This window comes from Neovison vison, chromosome X, assembly GCF_020171115.1.
Source record: "Neovison vison isolate M4711 chromosome X, ASM_NN_V1, whole genome shotgun sequence".
NCBI classification, from domain to species: domain Eukaryota; kingdom Metazoa; phylum Chordata; class Mammalia; order Carnivora; family Mustelidae; genus Neogale; species Neogale vison.
This window is the reverse complement of record NC_058105.1, coordinates 25,974,433-26,001,373: the sequence shown is the minus strand read 5'-3', so window position 1 is coordinate 26,001,373 and position 26,941 is coordinate 25,974,433. Positions and strand designations below refer to the sequence as shown.

General features: G+C 38.2%; 1 protein-coding gene and 1 pseudogene across 1 annotated transcript; one reads left to right on the top strand and one right to left on the bottom strand.

Moving 5' to 3' along the window:
• The first annotated feature begins 3,296 nt into the window (after positions 1-3,296).
• SH2D1A (SH2 domain containing 1A) lies at positions 3,297-25,786 on the top strand. Its single transcript, XM_044234875.1, has 4 exons — positions 3,297-3,645; positions 17,692-17,755; positions 22,869-23,001; positions 24,050-25,786. Exons 1-4 carry the CDS (start codon positions 3,509-3,511, stop codon positions 24,088-24,090), a joined length of 375 nt encoding a protein of 124 aa, XP_044090810.1. The 5' UTR covers positions 3,297-3,508; the 3' UTR covers positions 24,091-25,786.
• LOC122897759 lies at positions 16,542-16,733 on the bottom strand (annotated as a pseudogene).
• Positions 25,787-26,941: the final 1,155 nt, after the last annotated feature.

Below are 26,941 nucleotides of genomic sequence, written 5' to 3'. Positions count from 1 at the left end.
TCTATTGGGTGAGATTTGAGGAAGCAGCTCTTGCTTCTTGCACACAAATGAGCTCAGTCTGTTTCCCCTCTGTTTCTCTTCAAAGTACTCTTGGCTTCTGTTTAAAGCACAAAGTGAATGTTAAAGCTGAAAGTGGCTTTAAGGGTCATCTGGTTCAAGTCCATTTGGCAGATGGAGAAAGTAAGGCTCAGAAAGAGAAAGTGATTTCATGGTAAAACATGGAGTATAATTTGGCCCTCATAACTGCTGGATTAATCCTCCTTCCAATTTATTTGGCCGTTCCAAAGGTGGGCCAGAGGCATGTACAACCAAGTGTGTATGTGTATGCATTTTTTCTCTTATTTTCTTTTGGGCACTAATTTCATTCATTCGCTCACTCAACAAATATATTTAAGCATCTAATATGTGGTAGATGGGCATGCATGGCTGGCTCAGTCCACAGACTGTGAGACTCTTGATCTTGGGGTTGGGAGTTCGAGACCCACGTTTGGTGTAGAATTTAATTAAAAATAAACAAAAACAGATGAAAAAAATAAATAAAATGTGCCACATGGAGAATACTGTGGTGGTGAGTAAAGTACACAAATTCCTGCCATCAAAGACCCTACGTTCTAGTGCAGGAGATAGGCAATACGGGATTCATCAGATAATTCTGCTTCAGAGTGGATTATACTTGTATTTGGGGCCCATTCTTTCTCTTTCTCTACTGGTCCCTCCACTAAGTCTATTTCTCCCCTTTCTCATTTTCCCCTTTTCCTCTCTTGTGGGCATGGCAAGAGAGAGAAGGAAGAGTCATTTTGAATTCTCTTGCTCTATATTTCAAGCTTGGCACAAAGTTCTGAATTTGCTAAAAAGTCAGGTTCAGTACTGGTGTAGCGCTAGAGTGATGATGTCGGTATTTTTCATCAACACTGCAATAGAGGGCTGGCCCAGCTATCAGCTTGCTTGTGAGATGACAATGACATGCTGGATGTGAGAGTTGGACTATTACCTTATAATTTATCTGTTCTTTTTTTGGTACGAGTTTAGTTGTGCTGAACCCCATCCTACCTGGCTGCTTTGACAGGTGTGCTATTTTAGCAACACGGAACCAAAAACAGAACGAAAAGAAGAATGCACGGTACACTTCTGCTGTCAGATCCAGGCTGTGCTGTTCCTAAATTTGTGGATGATTTGTACAGGGTTGTGCAGAGACCAAAGAAAACACAAAAACCAAAAAACGAAAACAAAAAAACAAACACCCCCCCCAAAACCAAAACATTAAACCAAACAAAATTTAGGTTTCGTTTTTACCTATGTGACTCACCTCACAGGTGCACTGTTGTCCGAATGGACTGAATGAGGGCCTGGACCCCCTACCCTGTCTTCCCCTTTCATGTCTGAAATTTCACCGTTGTGATGAACTTCTTTGGGCTAATCATTTGCCCACTCAAAATGTAGATATTTCAGGATGGACTTCTTGAATCCTTAACATTGATGTATGCATTCACTTGTTAGATTGATTTCTTCCTTGACCCGAAGCACGAGGGAGGGTGAAAGGTGGACTCGACCATAAACAAATGAGGTAGAAAGATGATGAGATGATATTGGCTCAATTCCCCAGAGCTATCCCCAAATATCCTCTTGAATACTATTTTACTTTCTGTATTTATTCTTGGTGTTGTAAGAGGCTTATGCTTACACTTCATCTACTAAGGTTGATAGAGTTTAAGGCTGAGCATGTTTCAATCAAGTAGAGTCACGGGACACCTGGCCAGTTCAGTCAGTAGAGCATGCGACCCTTGATCTCGGGTCATGAGTTTGAGCCCCATGTCAGGGGTAGAGTTTACTTAAAGAAAAAAAAAATGAGTCACTACTAGCTGCCGTTGAAATCTGAGAGGATTGTTCTCCACTCTAGCAGGTGGCAAAAACATATCTCGCTCTGAGGCAAAGCAACTCTGTGCACCTGATCCATTAGTAGGGCATGTGAGGATTTAGGACTTGTTCTCCCAGTCTTGAGGTCCCAGCCTTGCCATGCTTTCATGGAATTAGGTGCTGGAATTAGGTGCTGAAGTCGTGGAAGAGATACAACAAACACAGGACTTCAATGATCTAAATTCCTGTTTTACAAGTATTTTACATAATCAACAGGAACAATGTAGAAGGCCATCCAGCTTCAAGCATTAAACAAAGTCTTATTCCAGTAAAAAAAGGGGAAGTTTGAGGAGACTATTACTTAACTGCATATTTTAAAATAGAAACAATGCTTCATTTCAGAGAAGGAAATGAAAGTTGAAAGGCTTTAAAAAATTAATGATAGTTTAGCATCAACTGAAGAAGAAACATACTCTGTTAACAACAGAGGATATAATTATCAACACTTGCAATATGATTTAAAACAAGTTTTAGGCCCCAAATGTGGAAAGGCAAACCCCGTACATCAAAGGGCATATATAAGTCCACATAAAGACAAAGCACCAATGAAATGATTCATTCTGTCATCTAAGGCTCATCACATAAAAAAATTTTGGAACGTGTTTGGACACAGACTAATTTTTTAAGGTTTTATTTATATATGTGTGTATGTGTGAGAGAGAGAGAGAGAGAGAGAGAGAAAGAGAGCACTAGTGAGACTGAGCATGAGCAGGGGAGGAGCAGAGGGAGGGGGGAAGGCGACTCCCCACTGAGCAGGGAGTTGGAAATCCCAGGACTTCGGGATCATGACCCTAGTGGAAGGCAGATGCTAACTGACTGAGCCATCCAGGCGGCCTGGACATAGATTGATTTTTGTCCCTCGATCAGCCCTCTGGGATCTTGGCCAAGAAAGTAGGAAAAATCAGCATTTGCTCAGGGTCAGGACTACTCAAGAGAACTAGGAAGAGTAGAAAAGGAGACTTGGCCCATGCAGGTTTTTCACCAACTACTTTTGATTGTGAAGGACCTTCCCGGCTGTGCTCAGGAGTGACTCCCAGCTGATAGTACCGGTAGTTTCTGTGTTTTGGTCTCAGATCTTTTGGTTCTTTCATTCTCTGTCAGCATGTTTCTGGCCCACATGAAGGCCATGTACACCTTGCCTCTATCATCAACACCTCTGAGGACTAGTTAAGCTAAGTCATCCCTGGTGGCCCCCGGGACAACTGCAAGAACGGAAGCATGAGCAAGCATTCCTGTCTGTGGGCCAGGGGCTGCCACCGTAGTCCAACCCAGATCTTGCAAAGACCTTCTTCCAACTGGCCTCCCCTCTCATCCGAATCCTGTGTTGGGTTATAGGGGTAGGGAGGGTGGGGCGGGGAGGAGGACTGAACCTTGTGGCAAAAGCCTCTGAATTGCTGAGCTGGTTTTAATTGAAGTGTGAAAGGAGGTTTTAAGGCAGAGAGACAACATCCTGTTGTTCCGGCTCTCCTCTCTCTTCTTCTGCACATCTGGCTGAACTGGGAGTCAGGTGGCTGACTTGGGGCCCGGTTGCAGCAAGCAGCGGCCTCTGCCTTCCACTGTCCCACGCCTCAGCGGCCCGCGAGTCCACCAGGTCATGGACGCAGTGGCTGTGTACCACGGCAAAATCAGCCGGGAGACGGGGGAGAAGCTCCTACTTGCCACGGGGCTGGATGGCAGCTATTTGCTGAGAGACAGTGAGACCGTCCCGGGCGTGTACTGCCTGTGTGTGCTGTGAGTACATCTTGGTGGCCACGGGCACCAGACCCACTGAGGGCTCTGGCTGGGGGTGCGGGCGGCAGCAGGCGATGTCGAGGCCTCCTTCTCTGCTCATGAGACCGTCTTCCTCAGGTCCAGCCCAGGGGGGGCGCGGACTGGGCTTCGGGTTAGGCCCTTCATGGGGGTTTCACTCCCAGAGACTTCCCTCTCCAGAAAGGCCTCCCCGGGTCTTTTGTGGCAGTGGCAGAGAATGCCCTTTGGGGTGGGGAGAAGCAGCCTAGAATCTACCTTTGCTCTGAGAAAGATCTAGGCTCCCGACTTCCCGTTTTGACCTCAGGTGGAGGCCAGGGAGGTGGAGCCCTGGGGTGGTGGACGGGCCAGAACCGGGGCCACCGGCTCCTGAGAAAAGGAAAGGCCTCTCTGCAGATCTCTTTACATGGAATTGGAGATGCACTCCCCAAAAAACCATCACATTCTGGGAGAGGAGGATGACCGAGAAACGGAATCCATTACTTTAAGAATGCAGTGCCGGTTAGGTTGGGGTGCAGAGAGGGGGATATTTGGAGGTCAGACTGCCTCTCTGGATCTCCTTACTTCGCTTCTTTTAGAGGAGCTGTGTGTGGGGGCCGGGAGTTTCAGAAATGGGACCCTTCTTGATTAAAAGCTAGGACTGACAGTAGTGGTAGAGGGCATGGAGGAAAAACACCCGTTGTTATGATTCAGCTTTGCCCTTTACCTAGGCATGCCTGAGTCTAACGCCCATTTTGAATCAGATGAACCTTCATCTTTGCTCCAGGGCTCCAGAATCAGGGAGATCTGAGACCTAACCCACTGCCAGTCTGATGGTAGGCTTGTGACCTTGGAGCAAGTTAACCTCTCGGCCTTCCAGTTTTCTTGTCCATAGAATGGGTATAATAATACGAACTATCTCATAGGAGAGTGTGATAATGCAGGTCAAGAATTTAACACTGGACTGGATGCATAATAAATGCTCAGTAAACGTAAGCTGTTGTTATTATTATTGTATCTGTCTTTAGTCGAGCTCTTTCAGTACTCACGGGGCATTTCTAAGGAAGGAACTAGCTCGATCACTTTTTGTCACACAAGAAACACCTGTACTGTGTAGCAGTTCTAGTCAGAAACAAAATGAAGGAGAATGCTCAGTAGTAATTTTGATACCTAATGATACACTGGAAGACTGTGAAATACTTTCCGGGTCAGTGAAGAAAGATCACACTGAGGCCATTATTAGATGATTTTTGTTGTCTATTTATTATTATTTTTTTCCATGGTCAAGCCATGTTGGTGGCAACTCTCAGGCCATGCTAAATACATTTATTATAAAGACTTTAAGAGAAATACGTGGAAGCAGGTGAATCTCTTGGGCTCAGATCTTTTTTTCTTCTTGAAGTACAGTTGACATACAATGTTATATTAGTTTCAGGTGTAGAGCATAGTGATGTGACAATTCTATGCGTTACAAAATGCTCACCGTGATAAGTGTGGTTGTTATCTATCACCATACAAAGTTATTACAGTATTGTTGACTATATCCTCTATGCTATAGTTTCATCTCATGACTTATTTATTTCATAACTAGAAATTTGTACCTCTTAATCCCCTTCACTTATTTTGTTCATCCCCTCCCGTCCCTCTCCCCTCTAGTGACCATCAGTTTGTTCTCTGTATTTAAGAGTATTTTGTTTTGTTTTTTAGATTCCACATGTAAGTGAAATCATATGGTATTTGTCTTTCCCTGACTTATTTCACTTAGCATTATACTCTTCAGCTCCATCCGTATCATTGCGAGTGACAAGATTTCATTCTCTTTATGGCTGAGTAATATTCCATTATATATATTATACCACATTTTCTTTATCCATTCATCTGGTGATGGACACTTGTTGCTTCTATATCTTGGCTATTGTAAATAATGTTGCAATAAAATAGGGGTGAATATGTTTTTTTGAATTAGTGTTTTTGTTTTCTTTGGGTAAATACCCTGTAATGGAATTATTGGATCATGATATTTCTATTCCCATGGGTTTTTTTTTTTTTTTGAGGAATCTCTGTACTGTTCTCCATAGTTGTTACACCAATTTACATTCCTACCAGAAGTGTGGAAGGGTTCACTTTTCTCCGCATCCTCACGGACACTTGTTATTTATTGTCTTTTTGATACTAGTCTTGGGCTCAGATCCTTATGATTTGTTTACATAATTGTTTTTCCCAAGTGGAAACTGGAGAAGGGCAGTGAAAGCCATCTAGTACACTGCGGCTCTTTTCTTATCAAAAGAGTGTGGAGGAATGAGTGGACAAGTGAAAAGGCTTCTTTAAAGAAGCTAAGAAAGGAGATAATGAGCCCCTTACCCTAGAGATAAAAAAGAAGCCTGGGCGGGAGACTAAGTTCAGACAGTGTGTGGTAAGAATGCACCTAAAGACTCAGCCACATTGGTACCTTTGTTGTTTCTCAAACCTGCCAACTGTGTTCTCCTCCTAGGATCTTTACACTTTGTTACTTCTGCATCTTGCCTCAGAGACCACTTCCTTGACCACCCTATCTAAATTAAGTAGCGTCTCCCTGTGCCTGCTATACTCTATGACTTTATTTTTCTTCAAGGAGCTTTAAACTAGCTGGCATTTGCTTGTTTACTTCCGTATTGCTGTATCCTTCAGCAAAAATGGAAACTCTTCTGCACCAGGAACACAACCTAGCACATAATAGCCATTATGAGGCACGTTATGAAGTACATAATAGACACTCAATAAATATTTTTGAATTAACAAATGGATTGCCAAGGCAAATAACCTTCTTTACTGCAAAGAGCTTTAGACCGATAATCAGGCCAGGCTGTGGGCTCTGGGGAGGTCACTCAGCTTCTCTGGGTCTTGATTTCCATACCTGTTAAATAGGAATTGTAATGTGTGCCTACCTTTTTTTTTTTTTTAAGATTTTATTTATTTATTTGACAGACAGAGATTACAAGTAGAGAGAGAGAGAGAGAGAGAGGAAGGGGGAAGCAGGCTCACTGCTAAGCAGAGAGCCCGATGCGGGATTCGATCCCAGGACCCTGAGATCATGACCTGAGCCATAGGCAGAGGCTTTAACCCACTGAGCCACCCAGGCGCCCCGTGTGTGCCTACCTTTTGTATAAGATCGCTGTTGGAAAAATATGCAAAAGAGAAGACTACTTTTATCCTTTGCCTATGTAGGCCAGGACCACATAAGGAATTAACTTAGGCAGAATGGGAAATTCTCAAACATGTAAGTTTTTACCCCAAGTGAATCTTGCATAAATGCAATTTTTATGACTCTAAGCTCTCCACGCAAACCTCCTTATGAAGTAGCAGAATTTGGTAGGCCAACTGGGAGTCTCCTAGCCAGTCTTTTGATGGGCACGCTGGGACCTCGAAGTCTTAGATCTATTGCCAGGCTGTGCTACAGAGGAACGACACAAGGATACATTGTCTTTTATGAGAGTTTCTCACTCTTCTTGAGCCAAGGGTCGCTTTTGATAAACGTAAAAATTTCATGCCCCATTTTAGTACTACACTGTAGTAACAAAAATCAAATTTTATTTTGAAATAAACTACATATTCATTCGAAACTAAAACTTGTGTGCTTATGATATGCAGTAGAAATAACAATGTAAATGGTGTCGTATACACACAAACAAGATACAGCTCAGAATATTTTCTCATTCCATCTCCGGTTTTCTCCCATTATCCAAGAAGGCTCAGTTGAGCTTTAGTTTCTGTATTTTCATTGCAGAAATAATACATTATGTGTGCCTTTCAAAGGTTATTTTAAACGCTATTTTCAAACTGTGCTTGCTCCTTTCCCTGGTTCTGAGCCCCCAATCATGACCTTTAGATATGGCCTTTTCCTCTGTTCTGTTCTGGAAAATTCAATCTCATAAACTACTTAAGAAGTTTTCCATTTACAGAATTGCTCACCTTCCTTTAAAGTGAGTTTTCCTTTCAGGCATTTTCAACACATAAATGCAGATTTTTATATAATGAGTCTATTAAAAATAGTTCTCAACACCTCTTCTTCTTATAGAAAACCAGAAAAATGTAAGTCATGAAAATGAGGGAAATGATCCATAGTTTTATAATCTAAACATAGTTACTGTTGAAAATTAAGGGAATTTTCTTCCATATTTTAATAAAATAATTTGCTTTATAAACACATAAGTGCTCTTACAATATTGTATTCTATTGCATTTTCCACTTAATGTGAAAAAAATCCTATTCATATATGTTTTAAGACATCCTTTTTAATGGCTGCATGATAGTTTGGCCAGTGATCGTACTATACTTTCCTTAACTAGTCATTATTTTTAGACATTTGAATCATTCCATTTTTCTTTGCTCTTACAAATGTCATCATGATTCATATTTTAGTCCATAAATACTTCCTTGTATTTGTGATTACTTCCTTATAATGAGTTTGAGGTTGTGCAATTTCCAGGTCAGAGAACATTAACAGCTTAGGATTCCTGACATATACATGATCGCCAAATATTTTTCCTAAATTGTTATGCCAGTTTACATATATGTTCACCAGTAATGCACGAGAGTGTCCATTTCACTATGCCCTCCATAGAAATGGGTATATTGTTAACAAAAATTCTTGAAGTTTGGTGCCTCACTCTTTCATATTTCTTTGATTAGTGAGTGAGTGTCTTTTATATGGTTGGTAAGCTGTTGTACTTCCTTTTTCATAAGTTGGCTCTTTGTGTGCTTTGCCAGTTAACCATTTGGATCTTACTATTTTTCCTAACACATTATGAATTTTTATATACTAGTCCTTCATCTGTTGCAAGTATCTTTTCTCGGTTTGATGTTTGCCATTACTCTTCTCTGATACACAAGAAATTAACATTTTTAATAGTCAAATCTGTTGCTCATTTTCTTTGTGCTTAATTTCTTCCTTTTCTTCCTTCGCTTAGAAAGTTCTTTCTCTTCCAGAGATGCTATACCACTTCACTTCAGTTTTCATTTTCAATTTATGGTTTGGTTAATTTACATTTTCTTTAATTCCATTTTTAATTCCATTTTGATGAGAAAAGATTTAATTTGGTTTTGTTTCAAAGTACCTAACAATTGTCCTGTTAGAATTCATAAATACAACTTCCATTCCCCATCAATTCCTAGCCTATTTTACTACATATTAAACTCTGACATATAGCAGTTAGTATTTCCCATCTATTTGGCTCAAGTGATCTATTTATTCTTGTATTACTAGCACTATAGTATGATAATGTTTAATACACTTAAATAATTATTTCCTTTTATTTTTCCCACCCAAATTTTATTTTTAACTAATCTCCACATCCAATGTAAGGCTTGAACGCACAACCTTGAGATCAAGAGTCGCATGCTCCACCAACTGAACAAGCCAGGAACCTGAATTATTTGCTATTCTTACTGTTCTTTGAAATGAAATGTGGAATAATCTTGTTAAGTTAAAAAAAAGTGCCATTGGGACTACATTAAACTCATTAATAAATTAAGGAATAATTGTCATCTTTAAAGAATGTAGTCTTCCCATCAAAAAACCTGATACATTTCTCCATTTGTTAATTTTTGAAATTTATATCCATCAGTAGAGTTTGGCAGTTTTCTTCCTATAGGTATTGCATACTTTTATTAAGTTTATTTCTAGTCATTGTATGTATGGATGTCCATGTCAATTTTTTTGTTTCTACTGTAAATGTAATTTTCTTTTTCTACCATATTTTTCTGTTGCTTAAGAAAATTACTGACTTAGCATATTTTTTCTTGTACTCATCCTGTGTACTAAATGCTCTTATTAATGCAAATATTTTTTATTTTATTTTATTTTAGTGTAGTTTAGTTTATCCTTTTTGATTTTCTATGTATATTTTCTTCTCACTAAGGTACACTTGAACTCTGACATTTCTTCCTTTCTCGAGTATTTTTTCTTGTATTCATCCTGTGTACTAAATGCTCTTATTAATGCAAATATTTTTTATTTTATTTTATTTTAGTGTAGTTTAGTTTATCCTTTTTGATTTTCTATGTATATTTTCTTCTCACTAAGGTACACTTGAATTCTGACATTTCTTCCTTTCTCATTCTCAATATAGACAGCCATCAGGAAAGTCCAAGATGCCCACTGGGGTAGTTTGATTGTGATAGGTAGAAAACCAACCTAAAATATTTAAAATAATTAGTTTGCAGAAATAGTTTATTTCCATAATTAGCATCCTTCTGTACATCTCTGACTTTGTTTGTTACCTATCTAATGGAAGATTTGGAAGCTGAAATGCTGTTATATTCTTTAGCCTCAAGGACACATAATGAAGTCATTTGACATATACGTCTTTAGATGAGAGAATAGTTATCTTTTTGTCCTTTGAGATTTAAGTGATAACTGGGAATAAAGTGTCTATCAAACCATTGAACTGGAGAAATGGGGGAGGAACAGTGATGAAATAAAATCCCAGTTTATCAGAGTAATAGAGGGGAACGTTGTGGCAAAGAACTCAAAAAGAATGAGAAATTATGACTTAATTTACAGTTAGTTTTTTATTACAATTGGATATGCGTGTTGGTACCGCATTTATCTTCATGATAATTTAGGTCATCAGAATTAGTTTGGATTTTCTGATACAATCCATTAATGGCAGAGCAAGCTTGAAACCCAACCTACGATTAAACTTGCATTACATAAACCACCAAACGGACAGTTCACAGGCCAGTGAAACAAGTGTTGATTCTAGTTGACAATGTGAAATTAAAGGTGCAAGATTAGTCTGAGGATGTCATTTGCTTAAGTGAAGGGAAAGTCTGGGTTCATCTTTTCTGGGCTCTCCTCAACTGGCCTCTTTCCTTCAGCCCCTTCTTTCCCTCTCTCCCTCAGTGGACACTTCCAGCCCTGAAGCCAAACAGACTCCCTCCCTTTTTGATAACTGTGCTTTTTGAATCACTTTAAGACCAATTTATTAATTCATTTCTTCTGATATAAGAGAGAGGCAGTGTAGAAAGATGGTTAAGAGCTCAGATCTTTCATCCAGACTCTCTGGTTGCATCCCAACTTGACCCTATACTAGCTATTTTATCTAGGGCAAGTTAAGATTTCTGTATCTCAGGTTCCTTATCTGTGAAAAGGGAAATGATAAGAATAGTATTTCCCTCATAGGGTTAATAATCCTCAGATGATTATTACATGAGTTAATATTTATAAAGTTAACATGTAGTAGGTATTAATATGAATAAGAGATCTACAAATAATTGCAATACAAAGTCAGAGCATCCTAGGAGTACATAAATAAAATGTGCTGTGGCAGTTCAGGGAAAGAAGAGATTATATTTATTGTCATGACTCATTGAAACTGGTTTTACATAGTTTTCCCATCAGACTTGAAGCTGAATGACTTGATGGCTCTGTAAATTCAAGTTCAGTCTGAAAAAAAGAAAGATTGTCAAGAGGAAATTCAGAAATCTCTTGATTCAGAGTATAGTCTCAATAATGATGGCTTTGTATAAGATACCATTCTTCTGGGTTTAAAAGTTCTGAAATATTTGTTAAAAAATCAGTCACTAGCATGCTTTATTTGCAATGTCATAAAGAATCAGATGTAACTAAACTTTTTCTTTTGTGTAGTCCTTGAAGTGGTATGAAGAAGGAATTGATGTGGTTTTGTTAGTTCTAAACCAAGGTCTGTCCCTAACACTGACCCCTTGAGAAAATAAGAAATAAGTCAGGTTGCTTTCTTCTCATTCATTTCTAACCAGAGCATTTTTTTAAGAGTTGAGACAGCTTTTGAAAAACTGAAGGCAAATTTTAATATTAGTTAAAAATAGTGTCAACAACAATAACAACAACAGCAACAAAAAACCCCTACTGTTTTCTACTAATTATTCATTTTCTAGATTTTTTTTTCATGATAAATTCTAAATTCCAGGCTAATCAACAAGTCTGACAAAGGATTTGGTGGAGGAAGGAATTTAAAATACAGAGCATTCTTGGTTTGTCTGTATTAATGGAAGGAGTTGGAGAAAAGATAATTCTAAAAGGGATGTAACAGATTTTAAACATAAATTATATTTTTCTGGTTTGTGCCTTAGACTAGATTTGTATAGCACCAAATTATAATTTTGATTCTTTTTCTTTAAAAAAAGTGTGTGTATATATATATATGTAAATTATATATATATACTTATATAACTTTATAACATATACTTTTATAACTTTATAAGAAAAATTAATATGCAAAGACAAATTTATATTAGTTTAAATTTGCTTCTAGTTAATATATGTATAGGTACAGTTCTGAATAGTTGTAATCAGGGGGTGTCTCTGTGTGTCCACTTCTTTCATGTGCCATAATTTTATATTAACATAACCCATGAGGTTAACATTTTTTGAAAAATATAAGAGAACTCTAATACCTTTGCACTTCAGTATAATTTTGAATGGTTCTTTCTGTTACTATTTTCTTATTTTGCATAACATTCCTTATTTAGGGGTACTTAGGTTGATTCTCTTTTTTTTCCCCCACCCTTAAAATAGAACTACTATGAAAATCTTTATGAAATTAATTTGTCCTTTGATTCCTTGGAGTGTAAGAAGATAAGCAAGGTCATTCATTAAGTAAAAAATATGCACGGTATTATAGCTCTTTTTATAACTTTATTTCCAATTTATTTCCTAGAACTGGTTTTTTAGTGGATAAGGAGAGAGTATATGTAGTTTGAAAAAACATTATCAATATTTTAGTTTAATTTTATATTTTAAAATTATTATTTAATAACTCAAGCTACAGAAAACAAAACCATGAAATTCTGTTGGAGAAGAGGAAGTGCATGGTACAGAAACACTACTCAATGGAGACAGAAGCAACTGAAAAGCTTCAGCTTGTATTTATTTATTTTTAAAAAACTTTTATTTTGAAATTTAAAACATTTTTACTAAAGTATAGTTAAGATACAGGGCTATATCAGTTTCAGGTGTACAGTATAATGATTCAACAGTTCTGTACATGACTCAGTGCTCCTTATGGTAAGTGTACTCTTAATTCCGAAAGCAGAGACTGAATGACTAAGGAGGAGGTGGTACAGAAGTGCCCTAGGTGAGTTGAAGAAGCCAGCTTGACTTTGCAGAAATTTCCATCAAGGATCCCAACAAGGTGTGGGCATTCTCTCTGCATTTTAATCAATTTACCTGTAACATTAACGTTCTTACAAATCACCTGGAGATCTTGTTAAAATACAGATTCTGATTCAGCAATTCTGGGGCAAGGCCCGAGACCCTGTATTTCTAACAAGTTCCTAGGTGATGCTGATGTTATTACCCTGGCAATGTAATTTGGACGGCCGCGTTTTAGATCTCCTCCATCCATGACCATAGGGTAATGAGAGTTGAGTACAGGGGATTCTTGGTCAGTTACTTTGTGACTTGAAAGTGGAAGAGATGAACTACTGGCTTATTTGCGGGGTGAAGCAATTCTGCTCATTCAGAAATCCGAGGGGCGGGGGAGTAGGAAATTGTTAATATTAGATGGGTTAATCACGAGAAGTTTTAGTTGCCACTGACACCAGGTTGTTCAGAGACTGAAGGAGGTAAGGGCTTTTGAAGTGGTACTCAGGTTCCTGCTGCTTAACTGAAAGTGAGATAAGATCAGATTCGTTAGGAAACAATTTTCAAAACACTCATTTATTTTGACTAAATGAGGCTGAATGATAGTAGGGAGAGAGATTCTTTGTATTTTTTTAGAGATTCGCTGTTTCAGAAAGTGAAAACTGGTTGCTTACGATTTTGCTTGCCTTGTCGCTGAGATTTTAAATAATGCATTTCCACATCACCTCTAATGATACTGAATTCCTGCCATTAATCGCTTCCCATCGGGAAATTGGAACCAAGGACCTATGCTATTTCTCTGCTTCTATCTCCATCTTGCTATGTGACTAAGAAAATCACTTAAAGCCTTATGTTTCAAGTTCCCATGGTGAAAAATGGAAATCAAAGCCCTCGCCTTGTTCCCTGTAGAGTACTTACTGTAACCAGTGGGCTTTGACGTAGATTTTATTGATTTAAAAAAAAAAAAACTTTAACAACATAACATTATATGTTTATTTAACATATTATATATATGCATGTATCAAGCTATTTTATGTATGATCTAAATATGCTGGCAAACTCTCATGACAAAAATGAAATATTTCCTATAATCACACCAGCAATTAAATTGAATATTTTTGGTTTCACAAATTGAATGAACCTAATTGCAGTATTTTAGATTTTTTTTTTTGCTCTTTAGGTAATCACTACTGATGTATATTGATTAAAAGTATAGTAACTTAATCCACATTTTAAAAAAGATTTATTTATTCATTTTTTTAAATTTCTTTTCAGCGTAACAGTATTCTTTTTTTTTTTTTTTGTACCACACCCAGTGCTCCATGCAATACGTGCCCTCCCCAATACCTACCACCTGGTTCCCCCAACCTCTCCTCCCCACCCCTTCAAAACCCTCAGGTTGTTTTTCAGGGTCCATAGTCTCTCATGGTTCACCTCCCCTTCCAATTTCCCTCAGCTCCCTTCTCCTCTCCATCTCCCCGTGTCCTCCATGTTATTTGTTATGCTCCACAAATAAGTGAAACCATATGATAATTGACTCTCTCTGCTTGACTTATTTCACTCAGCATAATCTCTTCCAGTCCCGTCCATGTTGCTACAAATGTTGGGTATTCATCCTTTCTGATGGAGGCACAATACTCCATAGTGTATATGGACCATATCTGCCTTATCCATTCATCCGTTGAAAGGCATCTTGGTTCTTTCCACAGTTTGGTGACCGTGGCCATTGCTGCTATAAACATTGGGGTACAGATGGCCCTTCTTTTCACTACATCTGTATCTTTGGGGTAAATACCCAGTAGTGCAATTGTAGGGTCATAGGGAAGCTCTATTTTTAATTTCTTAAGGAATCCCCACACTGTTCTCCAAAGTGGCTGCACCAACTTGCATTTCCACCAACAGTGTAAGAGGGTTCTTTTTTTCCACATCCTCTCCAACACACATTGTTTCCTGTCTTGCTAATTTTGGCCATTCTAACTGGTGTAAGGTGGTATCCCAATGTGGTTTTAATTTGAATCTCCCTGATGGCTAGTGATGATGAACATTTTTCATGTGTCTGATAGCCATTTGTATGTCTTCATTGGAGAAGTGTCATATCTTTCTGCCCATAGTTCATATCTTCATATGAACTATATATAACTATATATATAACTATATAGTTCATATGAACTATATATTTTCATAGTTCATATCTTTTCTGCCCCAAGTTCATATCTTCTGCCCATTTTTTGATATGATTATCTGTTTTGTGTGTGTTGAGTTTGAGGAGTTCTTTATAGATCCTGGATATCAGCCTTTTGTCTGTACTGTCATTTGCAAATATCTTCTCTATTCATTTGTGAGAGAGAGCAAGCAGGGGCAGAGGGAGAGAGAGAGAAAATCTCCAGCCGACTCCTCACTGAGCACAGAGCCAAACACAGGGCTCAATTCCAGGACCCCAAGATCATGACATTAGTTGAAACTGAGAGGTGGACACCCAACTGACGGAACCACCTAGGTGCCCCTTAAAGACTTTTAGTTCTAAAGGGAACTGATGGTAAGTGAAGTCAATTGCTTGAGGATGACCCTCTGTTTAGAATGCTTTAGAATCATCTGTTCTTCAACGTTTGAATACATTTATTTTTACCAGGGTTTAGCATGTATTCTTTTTTTTAAGTTATATAAAAAATTTTTTTTATAAACATATAATGTATTATTAGTCCCAGGGGTATAGGTCTGTGAATCGTCAGGTTTACACACTTCACAGCACTCACCATAGCACATACCCTCCCCAATGTCCATAACCCCACCACCCTCTCCTGACCCCCCTCCCCCAGCAACCCTCAGTTTGTTTTGTGAGATTAAGAGTCTCTTATGGTTTGTCTCCCTCCAGATCCCATCTTGTTTCATTTATTCTTTTCCTACCTCCCCAAACCCCCCACGTTGCATCTCCACTTCCTCATGTCAGGGAGATCATATGATAATTGTCTTTCTCCAATTGACTTATTTCGCTAAGCATAATACCCTCTAGTTCCAGCCACATCATCACAAATGGCAAGATTTCATTTCTTTTGATGACGAACATGTATTCTAAGCAAAGATCTATATTGACTTAAACCTGTGCCTAAGAATAACAATCAGAAAATGTTTAAAATAAAACTCTTGAACCGGAGAATTTGATCCATATTCCTACTGATAATTTGAAATAATTCAGAACAAAGTTTAACCTACTTTTCTATGAAGTAAAATTTGTTAGATTATAATCTATATCCATTACAATATGGGACCAAGAGCTAGGGCTCTAGAGTTAAATAGGCCTGATTCAAATCCCATCTTTGTTGCTGGATCAGTAGTGTGGTTTTCGTTACTTAGATTCTCAAAGTCTTAGTGTCCTCATCTATAAGATTAATTTCACAATATAAAGCTCATAGGATTGTTGTGGGGTCCGGAAGTGATAATGCATGTGCTGTTGACTGAATTGTGTACCCATCAAATTCATATGTTGAAGCTCTAACCCACACTGTGGCTGCATTTGGAGACAGGCCTTTGGAATATATTTAGGTTAAATGAGGCCGTAAGGGTGGGGCTCTAATCCTAGGATTGGTAGCCTTATGAGAAGAGAGACACGTCTCTCTACATGCACACACAAGGAAAAGTCACGTGAGCACACTGCAAGAAAGCAGCTGCCTATGAGCCAAGAGTGAAAGCTATGTTGCTAGCACCTTGATCTTGGACTTCCAGCCTCCAGAACTGTGAGAAAATAAATTTCTTTGTTTAATCCACCCAGCCTATGGTATTTTGCTGTGGGCAGCCAAAGCAAACTAATACAGCATCTATAACTCGCGGCATCAATTATAGTTGTACAGTATGCTTATACACTGCATGATGGTGGAGAATGTTTACCCCAAAGGACAAGCTGCTTTCAAGCGCTTTAGCGGGAGTCTTTTTCAATTAGCAATGATCGCGCCTCGGATAAACCTCATTGGCCACCATACTGCCACTGTGCAAAGCTTAGCGGGAGTCTTTTTAAAAGTTTTATTTATCAATTTTTGAGAGAGTAAGAGAGAAAGAGAGCAAGTGGAGGAAGGAACAGAGGGAGAGGAACAAGCTCATTCCGTGTTGAGTGGGGAGCTGTACGGAGACTTGATCCCATGACCCCAAGATCATGACCTGAACTGAATCCAAGAGTTGAATGTTTAACCAACTGAACCACAGAGGTGCCCCAGGAGTCCTTTCTAATTCAAATTTCTATTATTACTATATTATATAGTAAAGTAACCACAGTAGTAATACTATAGAAATATAGTATTATATTTATTATATTTATAATTAATATTATTATTACTCTTAAGTGGACCTGATAGTACATGATCCCAGTGAAATATTTTTCACTTTAAGGCTCTATATGTACTTAAAGGTAGTATGACTACCCTTTGGGGACACCTGGGTGGCTCAGTCGGTTAAGCGTCTGCCTTCCCGTCAGTTCATGATCCCAGGGTCTCAGAATGGAGCCCCACGTCAGGCTCTCTGCTTGGCGGGAAGCCTGATCTCTCTCTGCCTGCCACTCCTCCTGCATGTGCACTCTCTCTCTCTCTCTCTCAAATAAATAAAATCTTTAAAAAATAAGACTATACTTCCTCCAATCTATTTAATAATCCATGGTTTTTACTAATTATCGCAGGTCTCTAGTTTCTTTCTGTCCAGTCTCTCAACTAGACAAATCCTTAAGAGTGTGAACTCCCATATTTTAAAAAAGGGAAAAGATAAAGAAGGCTCTCTAAAAACTGTGATTAGCCAGATATCATACGCAAGCAAGTTTGATCCCCCATGCTTTTCTTCCTATGAATGCAATGGTGCCATATATGTGTCTCCCTGTATATGTAACATTTATGTGGAATAGTCAAGCTCAAATTTAGAGCATCTGTTGATCTTTTGGAATGTTTCAGTAACTGAAGTTTATTCTTTCACAGGTATCAAGGTTACATTTATACATATCGAGTGTCCCAGACAGAAACAGGTTCTTGGAGTGCTGAGGTATAGTTCTTTTATTTATTTTTTGCTTCTGGGGGTATCAGAGAGGTGTTTTAAATTTAGCCTGGTTTTTTAAAAGAGTTGTCAAATCCTACGTTCCCCAATATTCATCAGATTCAAATCACTAAAGCTCCAACCCAGAATTGTTCATGGATCATTAAAAAGGCTTTAGATAATTTTTGTCCCAGTTCCGTTCAGCCACCATTGTATAGAATGATCTCACTTTGGAGAAAATATTTAAAAAATTGAAGCATTGTGTCAAACTTTTAGTGCCTATGCAAAATTTTAAAAAGCATATACAAAATGTGTAAAATGGTTAAATAAGCAATTATTTACCGAATGGTACCAATATGAACACTGGTTCTATGGTGGATTAAAAAACATGACTCTTGTTTTCTAAGAGCCTCTAAAACACTTGGGGAGATACGATACGAATTAAAGAGTGATGTGAGAGCTCAGAGTTTGTCGTCAGGTAGATCTGGGTTCCAGGTCTGGTCCCCCGCCCTCCTCACCTATGACCTGGAGCAGGTTACTTAGCTCTTCTTTGAACAATTTCTTCATCTGTAAAATGAGCCTAAAAATAGTGCCTTACTCATAGGTCTCATTTTGAAGATTAAATGGGATAATGCATGTAAAAGAAAGCTCTTAGCCATGGGACCTGATACATAGAAAGCCCTCAAAAATGTGAGCTCACCCAAACTGCTGGACAATATGATTGTATATGGTCAATTGCTATATTGTCTAGCACAGGAGTTCAAAGAAGGGAGGATTTTCCAAGGATTAGTAATCAAGATTGCTCTTTGTGTGGAAGTGAGACTCCCAGCTGGGCCATGTGGAAAGGACACGGGCAGGCAGAATAAAATTAGAGGGAACATCGCAGTGGTTTTAAAGGTATGCTCTGCAAAATTCTAAGGTTCTTCCACCGTGGTGCCATGGGGTGGCGGGGGTAGGGAGGCAGAGGGAGAGGAGGACAAATGTGAGTATGCTTTTGGGTGCCCAATTCATCTTTGATCTGAACGGTTTGCTTTCGTTTTGCTTATCAACTGGGGCTCGAATAGGAATTCATTAGAAAAATGGGCTCTGATGGCTTTGAAAATATTTGAAAGTCACCATACCATTGCACGTAATGCCTGCAGAGTGAATTTATGACCATGTACCAGGTTAGGATATCACATCTTACCAATGTAGAGGTCTCTACAACTGAAACCTTTGACCTCAAATGCTTTCTCGGATTTCTGAGTCTTTAAAAACAGACTGTCTTTATGATGAAAGCACTTTATTATGAGCTGTTTGAAAACATAAATGTGAATATCAACCTCTGTTAATAACTCAATCTATATGCTTAAGAAATTCTAAAGCCTAGACTTAAAAAAATTAAAATAGCTCTAACATTTACAAATTCATCAGTAAACTAGAAAGCTCAAGTTGCAGACTACAAATGTTTTGAACTACAGAGAAGAATTAGGGCAAGTTTTGAAACATGTTGTTGCTTTATATCGTAAATAAATAATTCATTAATAATAATTAATTATAATTAATAATTAATTTATAATTATCTGTGATAATTAATACTGTAATACTAATTAGAGGCAAAGCTGTAACATTTCTAATCAAAACGATTTATACCCATTTATATTTTAAAATTCTCTGCAGCACTGCAGAGCGGATTGAATAAGAAATTAAATTTCATTTATCATGAAGAATAGTTGTGTGTGATATATACATATATATTTGCATATACTTTGATTAGAAATAGCCTTTCTCCCTAGAGAAGTAGCCTTCGGCTGCTGAAGAATATTCTTTATGGAAAGGTTCTTAAATTATTAGGGTTTAGCTAATCTTGCCTTTAAATTTATTTAAAATGTTATACTGAGGTATAACATTATATGTGGATTCTTACAGGCTTGTGATCATGTTAAGGAAGAAAGGGAACATAAATGTCCTTTCATCCTGTTGTCTGGTCTAACCCCGTTTAAACAATAATATTGTAATTATCTGCACCAAGAGAGCAGAAGATTGGCATGTTTTCTCCAAAGGGAAAACAGTTTTTTTAAAAAAATGCTTTAGATTTATTTTTGAAATGCATATTGCATTTTTTTCTATCTACTAAATTTGCTTTCTTAGTTATGTTTTTGCAAAGGGAATATTAACTAGTGTGTGTGCTCAGAGCTCATATCACCTGACTGGAAGAAATTTCTCCAGAGCATATTGAAGACCAGCTGTGATCCAAAACATGTTTCCATGGATAACTAAGAGGTGACAGTATGGGATATGTGCAAATTCGAACAATAGCGGAGTTCAGTGACAGAATGGGAGTTGTCAGTGGTATAATTCCTGTGGTAAATGTACTTTCAAAATTGGTTAAATGACAGATATTTATACTGCTTTTTGGAACAATGCTTTAGTTTGCCACAATGCAGGAAAAATCATGGCAGTAACACTGCATTTTTTTGAAACAAATCTGGAGCCCCCAAATTATGAAAGACAAATATTATGTGAATATCTACTTTTAGATAGACTTTTAGGTTTTATCGTTGCCTAGTGTATTAACTTATCTCATGAGACTCAGGCTAAAATTTTGCTAAATTGTTGATTTAGATAATTCTACACATAGTCAACTATGATTTATTAATACGTGCATTGTCATTAGTATCTTGTAAAAAAAAATCTAACCTCTCCCTGTGGACTTCAGTGCCTTTGGGCTTTTCTGGATATTTGATCATCAGTAGATCAGTAGATGCTAAATAATTTTACTTATTAACCTAAGCAAAACATCACTTAGGAAAGTCATTTGCCAGTGACACATTACATCCCAATGTTCCAACTGTACATCCAGTGCGGTTATTCCTTTCCGTTAGTGTGGATAATCAAGTGTTAACTGCATGTAAGTCCCCATAAAAAGATGCTTCTGTTGATAAATGGTTTTACAAGCCACAAGAACAGCTAAAAAGATGTGTGGTTTGAAATCTTTCCACACTGGGGGAGTGTACAGTTTCTTTTCTGGTTGGTGACTCTAACTTCTCTAGAAACTCTTTGGTCTTACCCTCTCTGTTGGTGAACTCATTGCGGGTATTGGCCTGAAAGACAGAAGATCTAGATCTAGAGCCAGTTCTGCTTCTGGTTATCTGTGTGACCTTGGGCAAGCTGAATTATCCCTTTGCATTTCCCTTTTTTCCTTCCTTCCTTCCTTCCTTCCTTCCTTCCTTCCTTCCTTCCTTCCTTCCTTCTTTTTTTTTCCTAGTAGGCTCCATGCTCAGCATGACCCCAGCACAGAGCTTGAACTCACAGCTCTGAATCAAGACCTGAGCTGAGGTCAAGGGTCGGTCGCTTAACTAACTGAGCCACCCAGGCATCCTTGTATTTTCCTTTTCTTATCTGTCAAATGGGAATAAGCAAATCAGCCAATCACTGCCGATTTATGAGGAAATAGTGGAGGCAAATGATGGGAAAGTGTCTTGGAATTGAAAAAGTGCTGTGAGAAAGATACAAGGAGGTATTTTGTGCTTCTGACCTACCGTGCAATTTAGAGATTTCTGTCTTGGAGCCAAAGAATTGTTTGGAGCTCTGTAAGAACGGCCATGGTATTTTGGATGAGGTCTCAAGTCGAGTTCTGGTTCTTTTTTTGGTTCGAGTTCTGGTTTTTTTTTTTTGGTTTTGTTTTGCTTTGTTTACTTCTTTTAGAAGGGCATGGGGAGGGGAAGAGGGAGAGGGAAAGGGAGAATCTCAAGCAGAGTTCTTGCTGAGCACGGAGCCCGATGCAGGGCGCTATGCAGGGCTCGATCCCAGGGCCCTGAGACTGTGACCTGAGCCGAAACCAAGAGTTGGCCATTCAACTGACTGAGCCACCCAGGTGCCCCCAGTTCTGGGAAGGTGTGTTGACCATAGGGGTGGAGCTGAGAGGGAGAGTGTTCTACATCTACAGAGGCCCCGAGCTGTGTGAGCCTCTGAGAGGACACTAATTTAAAGCTAAAAAGAGCTTTTTCAGTGCTTTCAAAAAAAAAATTACTTGCCCCAGTGTAGGAAATGACTGTGATTATTATGGACGGCGCGCTGTCTTTAGCTTTTAGTCTAGTTGGCGGAGGTTTGTATGCCAGCCTTCATGTTTTCTCATTAAATGCTAACAAACAGCTCCCTCCTCAAAAATCTTCCAGATGGAATAGCTGAGAAACAGCTTTCAACAACAACAAAACAACAACAACAACAACAACAACACCAAAACTAGTCATTGTTCAATTGCTTATAGCAATACTATTTTATTTTATGTAAAATGACAGTTTTGAGCTGCTGCCTAAAGCTGGGCTCATAAGCTTTTGCAGGAAATTGTTGTTTTCAGCAGTGCCTTCACAAGAGAATTGATGTCAGGAAAGGAACACATTTTAATAGTCACTTGCAAATAATGATCTCTTCAAAAGCAAACAAATAAATAAAGGTGACCTTATAGAGTCTTTCATTTTCGCGTCATAGAGAAAACCTTGTCATGGTGAGGAGTTGGCAGAGAGCAATTTTGGGGAGGATAGGGAAGTTTCCCCGAGGAGGAAAAAATTTTACATGAAGGATGAGGCAGGATGCATTGTGAGTTGAGAGTCGGGGGACTACCTAGCTATGTGTTGTGTGTATCGTTAACAGGCAATTTTTAATTTCCTGTGTAGCATTTTTACTGTGGAATGATGACGGGGAGGCTGGCTTGCTGTTGTTGGTTTGGTTTTTCAGGCTTTTTATTAATGACCTATATGATCTGTGTTTCCTTCTGTGTTTAACTGCATCGTCTCTGTTGGTACATTCATTGTGGGTAATGGCCTGTATACCCTTAGAGGCTCGGGATGTGTGATGGGTAGCAGGCAGGAAGGCCTGGGTGAGGAGCAAGAGCTTGTACAAACTAATACCACCCTTGGGAGAGCTGAAATGACAGCTCATTAGCTCCTCTTGCAGGGAAATTCAGCCAACCAAAGTAAGCTCTTCTAGAAATGTTGTTTTTCCTCCTTTCTTATGTTTTCAAATATTTCAACAAGTTACACACATGTTACCTCTCTAAGCCTCCCCCCGCACACACATTTTGTAGGCCTCTTTGTGTCATTAGGAGGTAGGTGAATAATTTGCTTGGCCTTTTGTTTTCCAGACAGCTCCTGGGGTTCATAAAAGATTTTTCCGGAAAATAAAAAATCTCATTTCAGCATTTCAGAAGCCAGATCAAGGTATTGTAATACCTCTGCAGTATCCAGTTGAGAAGAAGTGTTCACAAGGTGCTACAGGTATGGTTTACTGTTACTTTCCTACAGGGCTTGGCAGCTCAGGGTCATGAGTCAACCTGTTTATAAATATATGTTTATGGGACGTTCTGTAAGAAACATGCAGTGGGGAAGTAGGTGTTACCAGCCAATGGAGCGAGAGGGAACTAGGCACACGCTATGATTTCAATCTGCTCTATTGTAAACTTTTAATAAAACTCCAGGAACATATAAAGAATTTGATGAGCCCACAACATTTAAATCCTTCTTTTCCCATCTTGGTGTCCACTGTCCCTTTTGCCAAAACAGAAGCAGCATTTCACTTCACTAACTCAGACACCAAACGCCTGAAAGATGGGACTTACACAGTTCTGAAAACACCTGGGCCATCCTTCACCTTTGCTTAGTAAACTGTATTTTCCCTTCGGGCATGGAAAGGCTAGTGTTAGAGTGACCCACGTGATCGTCATTTCTGAATTTGTGGTGCTTGAATTAATGACATTTTATGGTAGCGAAGGAGACATAATCAGTACACGTTGTCATGCTACATTGTTAACATCTCCTGAGCAAAGCTCTGTTAGCGTATGTATCAAGGGGACGACAGATTACTGGACAACGTCTGCAAATACGTGATTGTCTATTCATCTCCTGAAAGGGGTTAATCACTTGGTTGGAGTAAGAGGATATGCCTAGATTGAAACAATAAATATTTATGATTAGAAAAATGAGATGTTATGTCCTGTTTTGACAGGGACCCAGGCTCAGGCATAAACTGACAATTAGACTTAAGTGCTGAATTAAATTAATGAGTAGTTAGCCTTTATAATAGAGATGTAAATAGATCGCCAATTTACAAATTACACATCACAATTACAAACTGTTCTTTTCTGCTCCGTATTCCATTCTTTACAATTCAGTTTTAAGTACTGGTTGCTTGAGCTATATCACTGGGCTATATCTTTGTGAGCTTTATGCCATTGGAAATTGTATGATTATAAGTTCCAGTTAACCTGTAATTATAATAGCTTGTAAGTTTATTTTTTTCTTGATTTTTATTATTATTTTTCTTTAGGGAGAAGAGAAGATCCTGATGTCTTCCTGAAAGCACCGTGAAGAAAAATCAAATACCTTGTACTTTATTTTCTATAATTTAAATATATGCTAAGTCTTATATATTGTAGATAATACAGTTCAGTGAGCTACAAATGTATTTCTAAAACCATCATAGTCCTGTAATGCAAGTATCTAGCGTGATGTAAAAGCTGAAATGGACTTTGCCGATAATGTGGAGCTTTGAAATAAGGTTATTTTCAGTATTATTTACAAATAGGAAATGATTTAAAGCATAATGATACTTTATAAAAGATCAATATCAATTCTTGCCAAATAGAAATTAAAAAATCCTGTTTTTTCTCAGACGCATCATTTTTTAGTGAAATATTATTTGACAGCTACTGATTTTAAAATGTCTTTCTTGATTAGATGACAGGAAGCTGGTTTCTCATCCCTCGTCTTCGTCACGTGTGGTTCTAATTAAGTATCACGCTCTCCACTGGCTATGGTGTTGTAGGGTGTTTGAGGAGTTATGAAGTTGTGTGCTGTGTGTTAAAAAAAAAGTACTGGATAAAGAAGAAAGAATTTCTGTTTAGTTTTAAAAGCAACTTTTTTTGCCTAGTGTTCTGATGTTGGATAGCAGAATCCACAGACCAGTCTGGAGTTAAAAAATCCCGTAATTTAAAATATGCTCTAAACGTTGATTACATTTGATATTACAGGATTTTTCATCTACCTCTACCCCAGTTGTTGGTACTCCGTGTAAAACCTTATTTTGAAAGGAAACTTCAGCAGCTGTGCTCACGAGTAGCTGATTTACAAGTGATCTCCCGATGAGGTAGCCTTATGGGAGCCCTGAAAACCTTATGGTTGTGTTGTTTATTAACAGTTAGTTCCAAGTGATGGCAACCTAAGTGAGAGCCAAGATTTTACACAGTGACAGATATTTATAAATTTTTTCTCACATGTATATCCTTACGACTTTCGTGATTTGATTGTACATCAAGTTGTTTCAGGGCTCCTAGAATTCAACAAACACAATAGACACTGGGGTAGAGAAGTAAAAACACCCACCCCCTGGGCTCAGGCAGCTCCATCTCTAGTTGGACAAGAAAACCAATTAAAAAAAAAAAGTAACACAAAAAAGAGCAAAAGATGTCCTTTAAAGGGGATAAACACGTGCTAAATGAGGTTCTCACCTGGGAAGGTGGATCTGTTGTTAGATGCAGAATGAGTCAACACGAATACTCTGGTTTGTGGTCTGGAGGAAAATGCTAAATTCTATTGTAAACTAATACATTGGCATTCTGGATTGTGCAGGAGTGGGGGTGAGCTGGATGAACTGCCGAGAGACACAGCTACTCTCCGTGCACTGGCAAGATCTGGTGTCTGAGTATTTAAGACGGTTGCATTGGGAGTGCAGAGGTGGAGTTGGGCTATAATAATGTATTATGGGCCTTTTACCATTTCTAGAAAAAAGGCATTACTTTAACTTTGCAAAGGAATTCAGAAAGCCAACTTTCAAAACAAAATGCATATGTTTAGATAATTTTTCCTTTTTTGTAGCTTGGGTTTAAATTTTAATAGGTGTAAATAATTTTCACCCTCTCTGACTTGTTCATTCTGTAATAATCCCAAATATATGAATTATGTTTGCATGTTTCTTTACAAAAAATGCCTTTTTTGAAACAGCTTTTTTGAATCTTTAATGATCTTTCATATTTCAATAAAGTGTTTGAAAGCTTTATTTACCTAATTTGTCTTAAAATATTCTTTTAAAATATTCAGAGATAAGTGCTATTAATATATTAAACAAAGCACTGGTGAAACCCATTTGATCTTATTGGACAGGTTCCTTGAAAAAGGAAACAAAGCACTGGTGAAACCCATTTGATCTTATTGGACAGGTTCCTTGAAAAAGGTAAGTTCTTTTCTGAGTCTGCTACTGTCAAACTTTCCAGTTGATGTGCCTATCCACTGTCTTCTTCTGCTGGCCTTTTACTCATAAAGTTTTTTTCACTTTTTCTCTCCCGGCATAAGCATTCTTGTTATTTTCCAGTACATAATAGCTTGCGGCTTTACAGAAAGGTCATATCCTTGCCATATCTAAAATATTGCCATGCTAACATATACCCGTAAGATGCTGAGTCAAGATAGAAAAATGCACATATATTTCCAAGTGTACACCTTTCTTCAGAAAAAAGAAAGTGTGTCAGCAAGCCCACAAAGAACATGACAGTTTATCAAACACTCATTCATTTCCTCTGAGTTTGTTCTTAAGAGATAAGGTCAGGAAGGGAGACAAGCTTAGGTAATTGTCAGTTTGGCTATTACAAGCAAGTAAGCTTTGTGGTAATACACAGGTAGAAGCCTACAGAGGATGCCTCTGATTAAGCTTCCTAGTATAAATGGAGGGCTGAATTGAAGATATTATTTGTGGTAGAACGGATAGAGAATTAAAAATGTGAGAAATAGCTTTAAAATCTGTTAAGAGGGTTTAGACATCAGCTCATGTTTTATTTGAGTCACTTTATTGAGTTCAGAATCCAGAATCTATTAATAATAAAATCCAGATTTGCCCTTGAGCATTTCAAGGTTACAAGATGCCTAGTGTTCCTGTTAGAGAGCTATAAATTCAACATCGTCGCCTATGTTTGTCCTCACAGTAAATGGGATACATTATTTTAGAGTTTGCAGCTAGAGGTGAAGTTAAACTACCTACTTTGGGAAATTTCATAGTCTGGGGTCATTGGCCAAACTTGTGGTAAGAGGGAGAATTGTCATCATTAGGTCGTTGGCCTCTTAAATGAGTATTTTTATGTACAAAGATATAACAAAGGCGATTGACTGGAGAGAGCCCATCAACATAACATTTGATATTTGAATTTTCAGCTTTGCCAGATTATCCGTG

Bases quoted from the DNA above. Each gene is read 5' to 3' on its own strand.
- SH2D1A (XM_044234875.1), top strand. From the start codon at position 3,509: ATGGACGCAGTGGCTGTGTACCACGGCAAAATCAGCCGGGAGACGGGG. The intron at 3,646-17,691 runs GTGAGTACATCT...ATTCTTTCACAG, and splicing joins GTGTACTGCCTGTGTGTGCT to GTATCAAGGTTACATTTATA. The intron at 17,756-22,868 runs GTATAGTTCTTT...TTTGTTTTCCAG, and splicing joins CAGGTTCTTGGAGTGCTGAG to ACAGCTCCTGGGGTTCATAA.